This window comes from Eschscholzia californica, unplaced genomic scaffold (genome assembly GCF_041429995.1).
Source record: "Eschscholzia californica isolate CP2 unplaced genomic scaffold, dmEscCali1.0.p SCAF_4, whole genome shotgun sequence".
In the NCBI taxonomy this organism is placed as follows: Eukaryota; Viridiplantae; Streptophyta; class Magnoliopsida; order Ranunculales; family Papaveraceae; genus Eschscholzia; species Eschscholzia californica.
Window position 1 is genome coordinate 54,524,845 of NW_028238461.1, and position 12,487 is coordinate 54,537,331.

At 34.7% G+C, this 12,487-nt stretch overlaps 1 protein-coding gene and 1 long non-coding RNA gene across 3 annotated transcripts; one reads left to right on the forward strand and one right to left on the reverse strand.

The window, feature by feature from the left end:
* Positions 1–285: 285 nt before the first annotated feature.
* Positions 286–4,576, reverse strand: LOC147546306 (uncharacterized). 2 transcript variants are annotated; one of them, XR_015224136.1, is made up of 4 exons: positions 4,037–4,570; positions 970–1,087; positions 714–834; positions 286–584 (listed from the first exon to the last, which is right to left on the reverse strand). It is a non-coding gene; the product is annotated as an uncharacterized LOC147546306 (long non-coding RNA). The 2 variants fall into 2 exon arrangements; XR_015224135.1 differs by lacking the exon at positions 714–834 and having other exon boundaries at positions 4,037–4,576.
* A 1,835-nt stretch (positions 4,577–6,411) lies between these two features.
* On the forward strand, positions 6,412–12,157 carry LOC147546307 (uncharacterized). The gene is made up of 4 exons (XM_086635903.1): positions 6,412–7,028; positions 7,644–7,808; positions 10,840–11,643; positions 11,869–12,157. Exons 1-4 carry the CDS (start codon positions 6,445–6,447, stop codon positions 12,086–12,088), a joined length of 1,773 nt encoding a protein of 590 aa, XP_086492029.1. The 5' UTR covers positions 6,412–6,444; the 3' UTR covers positions 12,089–12,157.
* The last annotated feature ends 330 nt before the right edge of the window (positions 12,158–12,487 follow it).

The window sequence follows — 12,487 nt, forward strand, 5'->3', positions numbered from 1 at the left end:
CCCAATTTCTTCAGTTTTTCTTGTCGTTTGAGGGGGGCCGGTGCCGTCGCACCTATGGCACCCCCTCTTCCACGCCCTTGCTACCTTTACTTAAGAAACCCCTGTGTTTTGCCCATCCTAAGTCATTTTCAGAAGTTTTTTTTACTATCTTGAGGGTCCATGGCTGATATTCATGTTAGGGTTTGCGATGAAGAAACGTAAGGCCCACTGTTATTCACCTGCTGACCTGCATATTCTGGTTTAACTATGATCTCTAAATGGACTATTTAACATGAAAGATGCTTGTTTTTTCAACAGATGAAATCAAATATTATATTCCATAAAAAAATATGGTACACCAATTTTTTTTTGTTAAGGGTATGGTACACCAATTTAGGGTTTGAATACACTATATGAAAAAAAAAACGTATGGTATTAAGACATTAACAACAAAAATTTCATCGAAGAAACAATAAATGAAGAACTCGGACTGCTATCTCCGGTCGAGATCTGTCACATATTGGTCGCTTCCATATCTTATCCAGCTCTTGTTTGGTATATCTTGCTCGCAGCATATTCATATTAGCGACGAAAAAGGATTATTCCTGTAGATAATTAAGCATTGGATAATCATATTTTGATTCTTAAAAATTCAAGCTATACAAAAAAAAATCTTGTTTAAGGTACGCCGAGGGATGGATAATATTCAAGATAGTAATGAAATCCTCATTTACCTAATTTGTCAGGTATAGTTCGAAAATGCTGAACTAAAGAAAGCTCTTTCGTTATATGTCTTCCCATATACAGGCTAAAGGTACAAGAGATTTCAGCCTCGAATAGTTTAAAACTAGTTTCCTGTTAAAGGGAATAGATTTTATTTATATTAAACTAGCTAAAAGAAAATTAAAGTTTTTCAGTCACGATAGTTATATACGAATACTTCCTTTTAAGCACAATAGCCACAAATACACAGGAGAAACAAAGACGTACCTGAAAACCCAGAAGAATTTCCTCGAGCACCACCATATTCCAATTACCATCCATATAACTTTGTTATATACAAAGCTAGAACTGAGGAGGGTTTTGTAGCAGATAGTTGCTGATTTGCCTGTAAATAAAAATGCAGATGTTATAATGATTTCAGATCTAATTGATATCACTAGAGTATAAGCAAGTCTCGAAACAGTGAAATCTAGAAGAAAATAGTTTCCAAACTTGCACGCTCATATAAGAAAGATTCGAGTTTTATTATCACTGAACAAGGACGCTACGTTATGAATATAAACGAGGGTCATAAGTTAAGTTAGGATCATTCCTTATATAAGCAGTTAAGCACCATCAATCTGAAATTTGAATATGATGGCTTCATATCCGTTTCTAACGGTAATGACACCCTTGTATATATATATATATATATATATATATATATATATATATATCAGTTCAGTGTTTTTTATTTTGAGAAACAATAAGAGAAAGTTTACTAAAAATAATTGGTTCATCAACAGTGAAGTCATGACTGAAGTTCTGAACCAACAAGAGAATTAAATTCCAGCATTATATCCCAATTATTACACATTTACACTTACATTTACGTTTATCTCCGCATTAACCGGTAACTTGACTCAGACCCTGACAAGTGGGACAACGGATTTACGTGCCGCTAATCAGTTTCTATTCTTATAGTACTAATGATTTGATGTTTGAAATAACATGTTAAATTTGTGTCCGGACAACATTACAAGTACAACTCCATGAGTGGCATCTGGAACCCAGTAGATCTGATCACTTCGAAGACTACCAGTTACCCTCTTAATAACGAAACCTAGAAAAAGAAAAACTTGCTGATGTATGTTTAGTAACATTTACTGCATTAGTGCATTTTTCTATCTATTACCAGGGTGCCATACTTGACATAACCAATAAACTAAATAGTACAAAGATATCTTTAACTATTTAATTGGGATAGGATTACCTAGCAAGTTAATCAAAATTCAACGGTTTTCTTGCGCTAACGAGACCGATCAGGAACCAAAAACGATCTTACCGAGCTTTCACTATATTTAAAGTACATTTATCTGCTTCTTGTACCAAATTGAAGTGTTTTCTTGCGCTAACAGAGCTCATCAGGCATAGAGTACCATCTATGGTCGTTTTATTAAGGTGCGTCTCTCATAACCAAGCAAGTAAATCTCTTCATTCCTATATGCAAGTATCAGGTAGTGGCAAAGACGCAAAGTAAAAGGTGATCATTGTGTCAGGTTTAGTCGTTCACCAAAATATAATCAAAATCGTACTGGTATTTAGCTAGTTTTACAATCCAAATGTAGCATGTCAGATACTGAGAATAATATAGTAAAAGACTTCTCCTGATTATCATAAGTTGTAGAAATACATCTATAAGAAATGGAATTTTATCTGGGGTAAATCAAACAAGGGAATATGACTATAGAGAAACTAGATAATCACTTAAAAACAATAACCACCACTAGTAATGCTATGGTATCCATTGAGGTGCAGAGTTCTTGTTCTTAAGGGTAACTAGGGGTATGGTTAGGAACGCAAGAAAGCCCCGTCCTCGCATGTGCCCTTGCATCCGAACGAGCCGTAAAAGCAGAAGCTTGAAAACAGGTAGTACCTGCCCGGACTGCCAGATTTAACGGGCCAGACTCTTGTGAAATGTCTTGCCCAGACATCTGTGCAGTTCGGCCCGATAAGAGAAGTGCCAGCATGCAGTGGCACAGTCCGGTTCAGAACCCTACACTGGGGCTTAATTAACCAAGAATCAGAAACAATAAGAAACATGATTGTGTTTCAACTTGCTATAACACCAAGAATGAGGGTAGGGGGAACTTAGTCACTTACTACCCCAAAACAATCGTAAAAGCTATCAAAAAAATTATCTGCAGTTCTCACTACCTTGCTTGTTAAAACATCCTAAATGTCAACAGAAGTAGCATATTCTGTCATAGTAAAGAAACAGAAGGACTAGGCCTTAACGTAGAGGACTCCTGAATCACAAACTACCAAGTATTTCTATTTTAGGAAATTCTTACACGTAAATCACATTAAATGCTAACGCTACGAATGCTGAGACAATACAATTAATTCAGTCAAACCATTGTTGGCAAGCCAATCACAGCCGCCATATATATTTTACAATTCTAAGAACAAGAGCATAGTATTAAAAAAAGGGAAATGATAAAGTTACAAAAGATTTTGACAAAAAAAGGTTCCCAGCTGATGTGGCGGGTGCTTTTTCAAACTTTGACCAAATCTAGGCCGTTGAGAGATGAAAATCACAACCGCCACATCAGCTGGGAACTTTTTTTTGTCAAAATCTTTTGTGATTCTAGCATCTCTCTTAAAAAAAAAGTTAAATTGTAGCAATATATGTTACATTTCTTAACTACACTAGCATTTACGTTTATGTCCAAGCCAATCGAGAAATTTGTCTTCGTTCCTGACAAGTGTCACTGCCTTAAATGACGAGATCGAGCAAAAAACCCGTTGACAATGTTTTGGAAACGTTTTCTGCATTTCTCTCTCTTACTAGGATGTCATACTTAACTAAACTCCATCATCACTAAACACTACTTTTTGCTACTTAAGAGTCTCCGTCAAGGTGCATATTGACATTCTCCTAATCTAGTACGAAAATGTTTAGCGAATAAAGTACAATAATAGATACATGTGAGTGTTGAGAAGACAATCACTTCGATTCAAATGGTCGTTATATACACGTCAAACAAGGATTATTGTGTATTTAATTAGAAAATCCCATTAATTTCCAATGTTTTATTACTAAATTTCTCTCATAAAGAATTGCCTAAAAGTTCTGATTCTTCTGGAACATATCAAAGCATTTCAGAAACAACCCTTAATAACACAATAAATGATCCAAATCAAGATAAGGGAATATCCTACACTTTGAAAAGGAAAAAACCTAGCTTTTATAACTTGAAGAAACTTGGGATCTTCAATTAAAGTAGAAATTCATTGTTTTGAAAGATTTTTTATTAATGAATCGAAATAATAAAGGATTTCAAAATCTAACCTGGAAAGTGAATGAAAGATTACGAAAAATGAGAGAGAGGGATTTTCTGAATCTTTGCTACTTCCCAATCAAAACCTCTCAAAAACCACTATAAAACTCGAACTTTCATCACTAAATCGACCACAATTCGACTACCCATTTCTCTTTCCTTGCTTCTAAAATGGCCGATTCTTCTTCTCCATTGTTATCCCTTTCAATCACTATCGGTGATTTCGTACTATTCCATAGAATAGTTAGGGAACTATTTAGCATTCTTGTTCTTCAACTTCAGAGAGATCCAACTGAGAGTATGTTCTTGATAGCTCTCTGGTACTGGCTTGAAGAATCCGGTTTCAAAAACCTAGCTGATTTCCTGCTCCAACTCACAGACAAGTTCCTGGTTAAAACCCTAGCTGAAGAAGGAGTTGACTGTCTGAAATGTATCCTCTCTCAAACTGAAACTGAACCTCCATCAATGGTGGAAACCCCATTGACCCAAAACCTAATTGGCCCTAAAGGTTTCTCGTTCCAGTTTGTGATTGATCATAAAGTTTCAGCTTTGACTAGGATGACTGAGTTGATACAGAATAAAATCGAGAGGGCCGTCCAAGATCTAGCCCAACAAGGATCCACTAATGAGAAATCTTTAATTGGGCCTTTTCCTGGCCCACCATTTCCTTTTCCATATGGAGGTTTTCTAGTAGTTGTTGGTGAAGAAGAAGAAGATGTCCAGCCTGAGGAACTTACGACGTGTCTACGAGTGTCTACAGAAGATTTACAGATGACCGCGAGAGAGATGGTCGACTATTTTGTTTGGTAAGATCGATTTATTGTAGTTTGATTATCTGTTAATTACTTTTTTGTATTATTTTTACGTTTGACTGTATCAGGTGAAGATTTAAAAGTTTTATTTGAACTAAAGAGTTATAATTTTAGAGTGAGTTGATGAATGGAATTTTGTAGGTTGTACGGAGACTATATTGAGAAGTTTTCGGTGGGAGACCAGTTGGATCCAACGGATATAACTATTGAATATGCAGACGTCACATTTCGATCATCTGCAGCTATGAAGTTGTTTTTTGAATACTATAATATAATCATTTTCTCCCAAATGGATTTTTTGTAAACACTGGTATCCAAGAAAGAAGAAAGTAAAGATCCTTTCTATAAGGAGTATGTCGTGATCATCTATGAAGATTAACATCCAAATGCAGTATTGAGATCTTCAATATTGTATAATCAAAATAAAAGTTCGTGTTTTCCTTTGTCTTTATTTTATTTTATTTTATTTTTGCTTGGTTTTGTGATAGGTTAGTCCTAATTTACCCCCGTCAATTGCGACCAACTGGCCACTTTGTCCCCCATGATTGTCCAGTAAACTATTTTTACCCCTAGCTAATATTTCTCGTAGGAGAGGACTACGTTTCAACTGGTGCTCCAATTTTGACATTTTTCAGACAAATTCATATCCTTTCAACAAAAACAAGTTAATTGATGCTCTGCTAACAAAACTGTTAGCTAGCGATCAAAATGACATAATGGACAATAATTGTAGCCAAAATGTTCACAATTTTTCACTTTATCTCTTTCTTATTTAACCCATAAAAAGTCAATGACCCCTGTGTCTTTCGAGGGAATACTCGTGAGAAAAATCCCATAAATAAGAGGTCCCTCGGTCTTCATGGACATCAAATCAGCGAAGGGGGGCAAAAAAGACGATGAGAGAAATTCGTAATGAAAATGGCATAACTGGAACACAATTAACTAACTTTCTCCTAGCAAAACAGTTAGCTAAGGGGCTAAAATGGCGTATTTGACAATTATGGGAGCCAAAATGGTCATTTCTAGGGGCCAAACCCGAAGTAAACCTTAATAGTCCATTATGCATGGGATTGCTCCAAAGTCCAAACTAAACCCAATATTGGAACATGAATAAACCCTAGTTTTTTCCCAAGTGAAACACTTTTAAACATGTAGAAACTCTTAAAAGGATATCAAATATCATGATTCATAAGATATAGAACATGAAGAAAAACCTTAATTTGGAGATGATTTTGTTCTCACATTTCCCCTGTTTCTAGAGAGAGAAACAAACATATATATGTCAGAAAGAAAATCTCTCTTTTTCTCTCTCTAGTTAATAATTTTCCTAAACCGGCCGGAGACATCCCACCACCAATCGGCACCACCTAAACGCCTCTATCCAATCTCCATTTATAAAAATGAAATCAAACCCTTAATTCATCTACCCAATTCTTCATCTTCAACCTCTGAATAATCAATTATATCATCAAGCTAAAAAAGCCATGGATGGATCAAAACCAGTTCTTGATGTCGCCAGTGATGAACAAATTCGATTATTCCATAGAATGGATCGAGATTTGTTCAGGAAAATGGTGATTAACTTGTGTAGAGATCCAATCCAAAGCATGAACTTAATTGCTTTCTGGCTATGGTTAGAGGAATTAGGTTATCCTAATTTGATTCATAAAGTATTGAAACAGAGTAATCATCTGATTATGAACTTAATTGCTGAGGAAGGAGTCAAGTGTTTAAGCTATATTCTCAATGAAATCCCACCACCACCATCACCTTCTCCTTTCATTGATGAAATCCCCATAACAAGAAACTTAGTAAAACCTAAAGAAATCTCTTTTGAGTTTTTATTCTTGAACAGAGCTTTTGGGTCTCATAGAATTACTCAGTTTGTTGGAAATGAATTATACAGAGCATTTCAAGATATATCTAATGAAATTGCTTCCATGGCAATGGAATCATCTAATAACCTAGGTCAACAACATGAAACTGGGTCTTCTTCTTATTCTGTTGCTGTTGCTAATAATGATTCTACTACCCAAATTGGGAGTATTCAAGCTCCAACTGAGGAAGTGGTTCAAACCCAAGTTCAGAAACCAGTTGAAATCCCTCAGGAGTTGGTGGATCGGACGTTGATTGTGACATTTTCACTGGAAAATAGGGTTTCGCCAAATGATTTGAAATCATACTTTACTGGGTAAGTACTTTTAAATTTTCACAATTTAAGTAATATGATAGTGGGGCCTGAGATCTAAGGTGACGCCAGACTGAAAGGAACGTGTAAGATTGTCCGGCCACAACTATCCAGGCGGAATCCCAACCAGGATGTGTGATCGGCTAGTCGGCTAAGATTTAGAGAGAGAAAGCCTTTATGTGTCTGGATCTTATCCCGCCACTATCCTGGCTCGACTCGGCCAGATAGTGGTCGGGTATTCTATCACGGTTGGGATCGAAACAGGTCACGAGTAGTCAGGATCTGCGAGTGGGATGTGTGATCCGAAGTCTTGTAGTTCGATGTGCTTATCGGAAAATTTTGGTTTGGTTTTCGTTCGGGCTATCATTATCTTTAGTACAATATTTTTCATATAAAAAAACGTGTGCAGTTCGTTTGAGCAGTCTTCCAGATTTCTATTAGTTCAAAATGTTTAATAACAATCTTTTAGGATTTATTTGATTGATATCGTTATTTTCAAATATTAGGGGTTTAGGGTTTTAACAAATACTATTAAGTCCTGATAAAATTTGAATGTTTTGTCGAGTATTTGTATGGACAATACTAATGGTATTTGAAATGGTTAACAAAATGTAACAGGTTATTTGGAAATTGCATAGAGAGAGTTCAGATGCAGCAGATTCCAAATCCAGACGACCAAGAATCCTACGCGTTGGTGGTGTTTCGATCCAAATACACTAAGAAATCATTTCTAACGGGCCAAAAAATTGTTCAATTCACAATTGGAGATCGTGTCCTTTTCGGGCGACCATTTCCTAGACAAAACAAATAAACACTTCAATAGTTCAATGTCTCTTTCACAAGCACCATAGTTGACGGGACTATTGAGCCTTTACTTATACACATTGATGGAAAAGTGGTGTGAGGTTTCTTGTAGCACTTATTTCATATCAATAAATATGGTTTATGGTGGAACTTTAAGTATTACATTTGTTATATTCGTTGTCGATTTATTTAAAAATTATTGTAACTTGACATTAATATGCACTCTTACAATATCTAAGAACAAGTAACAAGGAAATATCTTTCGACAAAAAAAAAAAGTAACAAGGAAATATTGACTTACTGATTCAGTTTATACGATTGATTTTATTAAAGACAGTCTAATAATATATCTTTTTCGTTGTGTAAAAATTATTTTCATCAGCATTAGCGTTATTGTTATCTAATTGGTACAAAGTTAATTTAGAATTCGTTACAATGGTTAAGAAGTACGTAAACTAAAGAGCAATTAGTTTTGAACAAATATGCAAAATATTCCACTAACTGAACGAATAAAAAGGCAGATTCCAAAATAGTTCTAAACACGGTAGTTTTTTTTAGTACGACTAACATTATTCCACTACTTCATCAATGAATTTTTTTATATATAAGATGCTTTTATAATTTGTTATATGTCTCGGTACATGATAAGTTAAATATATTTTATGAAGTTAAAGTTCAATTTTTCGCACTATTTACTTATCCAAAAATTTCCTAGTTATATAAAGAGAAAATGTTTGTGGGTGACAGTACCGGCCTTGACTTTTGGGGGGGCCTAGGCGGACTTATCGACGGGGCCCCTACATTTTAAGTCGAAAAAATATAAATTTGATCATTTTTTTATAAAGTTTATTGTTGTTAAAATTACACATAAAACAAATATTACTTAAATACCGTTCTTCTTGTCTTTTTCGATATAAAATCAGTAATCACATTTTCTTTTAGTATCTCTTTTGAAAAAGAAAATATTATCTAAAAAACAATGTAGGTTATGGGAGTCGAACCCTTGACCCTAGGATCACCAATCGACTACTCTACCAACTCTACTGTCCAAGCAAACTTGTAACATATGCGCATAAAACAATACATAAAATGAGACTATCTATATATTATATAATATTATATAAAATGGGGCCCCCTAAATTTTGGGGCCTTAAGCGTCTGCCTAGGTCGCCTAGGCCCAGGGCCGTCCCTGGTGGGTGACTTGACCTAAGATAAACCCTTACAATTTTTTTTCTCTATGGTTATAAAGAGTATATAATTTAGGATTTTCTTTATCATGATTCATGAGCCACAATGAGCTCAATAAGAAAAGAATCTCCTTTAAATTGGAAATCACGAAATAATAAATATTAATGAGAAAATTTAACTTATTAAAAATAGAATGAATTTACTAAAAAGATTTTACATTATTACAATGAATTAACTAAAAAGATTCACATTATTAGAATGAATTAAAATATAAATTTTCAACAAAAAAATGGATAAAAATGTGAATGAAACATTCCCTTGATTGTGAATAATTATTAGGAAAAAAAAATCTTCAATGTAGGATCAAATGATGTACATCATTAAGTTTTTAACATCTAACTCATAATCATAATAGATACCCAATTTAGATATTAGTCACATAATTACAATAATTAAGATTATATCTTTCAAAGCCACCTGGTTTCCAAAATGGCTGATTTTTATTTTGTTAAAATTGGGAGATTTCTACTTTGTTAAAAATGGGAGATTAAGTAAGCCTAAATAAACAAAATCATTTTAGATCTCTCTACTTTAAAGTTATCCTTCTTTTATCCATAAAGCAACAGGTGGTCTGATTTGACTTCCTCTGTGTCTTTGGGTTGGAAATGAAAGGAAACAAGAGTGTATGTAATATCTTTATAAAGCCATACAATTTATAATATTAAAAGAGAATTACATATAAAATTCACAAAATGTAGTGTTCTTCTATTTCTATGTAAAAATGGAGGAGGTTATATTTTTGAATTATTATAGTGTGTGAGACTTTCAAAATTTTCAAATCAACTCGTAATGGGGAAATTTTTAAATAAACATAACACTTGTGGATTAGTAGAATATATGTTCATTGGTTGCATATGAATCCCATAGGAGTGGCCAAACTTTTGTATATTCTCCAAGCTTACAACAAAGTAAAATTTTTAATAGTTGCATAAGAATATCTCATTTTGGTCTCTTAACTAGGTTTAAGAATCTAAGCTTAGCGAGATGCAGGTCTCTTCATTTCGGGCGTGAAGCATTGTCGGACCAAAATAGTCTAACTAGCATTAGCTCTCCTCGAGAAGAGGTAATTCGACCCCGCACCTTATGTCAAACCAAAATAGTCTAACTAGCATTAGCTCTCCCGGAGAAGAGGTAATTCAACCGCACACCTTAGAATGCGTACTTTGGCATGACCAACTCCCATAGTCACACGGAGATGAGGTCGTTGTCATTTTGTCCGACAGAAAATTATTAACAATGATTCAAAATCTTATAGCACTAAGTTTGCATGCATTGCAACGTGGAAAATGATCCAAACCGAGTACAATTTGCATAGAGGAGAAAAACAATTAAAGAAGAAGATACGATCATAAGAAGATGAGTTTCACGACAAGATTCCGTTACGTAGTACTATTATTTCTTTCTTATATGTGTAAGTTCAAAATTTTTAAACATAGAATCATAGAACTATTAATTTGTTGTATTATTAATAGAACGATAACTATCACACTTAAACTCAATTCACCTTTTTCAATCTAAAAAACAGTGTTTTTTTTTCTCGATTCAACATTGATTTCAATGTGGTCTAAAACAATTTTCAAAGAATAATCACTAATAATAAACCCAAAAATTAAATTAATAGACTCCTAGATCAAACAGTAATATGCATTTCTCCAACATCATCCATGAAAAGTCAATGTTGCGTCATGGGGAAAAGGAACGTCATGGACTCATGGGTGGTACTGAGACGACGCTATAAACCTTTCCTCCAATCTTTCCCTAGTTGGAAAGACATCTCTCCGTACCGGAGTATCTCCACCAAAAGCCACCACCCAATCGCCACCTGCTTCTCCCCTATAAAATTGAAACTTCTGCCACCACCACCAAATCACCATACTTCTACATTCTCTCCCTTTCTCTCTGTCTCCAAAATGGATGCCGCATGGCCTGTAGTTCATTTGGAAACAGAGGAACTCCAATTATTCCACAAAATGGACAGAGAATTGTTTGAAGTGATGGTAATCAAGTTAAAGAGAGATCCCATGGAAAGTATCCAATTAATTGCTCTTTGGCTTTGGCTTGAAGAAGTTGGTTTCAATAATCTTATTCAGAAATTGCTCTCTTTAAACAACAATCATCAATTGATTAATCCCATTGCTGATGAAGGAGTTAAATGTCTTTATTGTATTCTCTCTCAGACTCCACCACCACCGCCTTTTCCGTCTTCAAGAAATCTCGAACTTCCGTTAACTCAGAATCTCATTGGTACCCGAAAACAGATTTCGTTTCTTTATCTGTACAAGAACAGAGTTTTCGCGTTAACGAGGATTAATAAGACTATTATTAATGAACTTTTTAGAGCATTTCAAGATATTTTTCAAGAAGCTTTGGCAAATGCAATAAACAACAAGTATGCTACTACTCCTTCATTCCAACAAGGTGGTGGTAGTGGTGGAAATGATACTGCTGGTGAATCTCCCAAAACAACTGTTATTGTCAATGACGAAATTGACGATCGGACAATGTTCTTTACGTTTTCTAGAGGATATCGAATTACTGCAACACAAGTTAAAAATTTCTTGGTCAGGTAGGGTTATACACTCTACTATATCTAGCAATCTTACATATAGTTGAAGTAACTATTTATTATTGTCTGAATCTGACTCGTTGTAATCTGAGTTACGACTAACGAAATCTGATTCGAGTTCGTGTCATATTTCATATCTGACTTCTAAAAAAACAAACACTACCTAATTGTTAATGTGGGTTACGACTAACGAAAAGTTGTGTTTATTTTGTTAATGAAATACAGTACATATGGAAGCTGTGTAGAAGGTGTGTTCATGCAAGAGGTTCCGCCTAGAAAACAACCATTGTTCGCACGGATTGTATTCAATTCTCCAACAATTGTAGAGGGAATCCTGGAAGGAAAGGAAAAGGTTAAGTTCACGATCAATGGAAAACATCTATGGGCAAGGCGTTACGAACCAAGTCAGCATCAACTGAATCAGTATGCACCATCAACATCTTAAACAATACTAAATCCTTACCAAGGATGTACTTGAAACTATTAGTATTAAGTGTCTAAAATAAATTAGTTATGTCTCTTATCCCGGCCCAACAATTTAGCGGTTTTAATAACTATTTTGAGAAATCAACAATTTACCGGTTTATTAGTAATAAGTGGGGTTTTATTCTTTAAGTAATTTGTCATATGAGGATTGTGTGTGTGATGGAGGATACTGAAGATTCAGTAGTACCGAACTATATGATGTTATTATTATTTCGGTTAAAGTTGGAATATTGTCATTCCTCTTATAACTTCCTATTAAGAGGACGGAAGTTGTTCATCATGAGCAGTATGGCTACAACTTGAGCTTCTTACCTTTCAATCTTGGAGCGGGGTATTCAACAAGTGCATATTGTGGTAC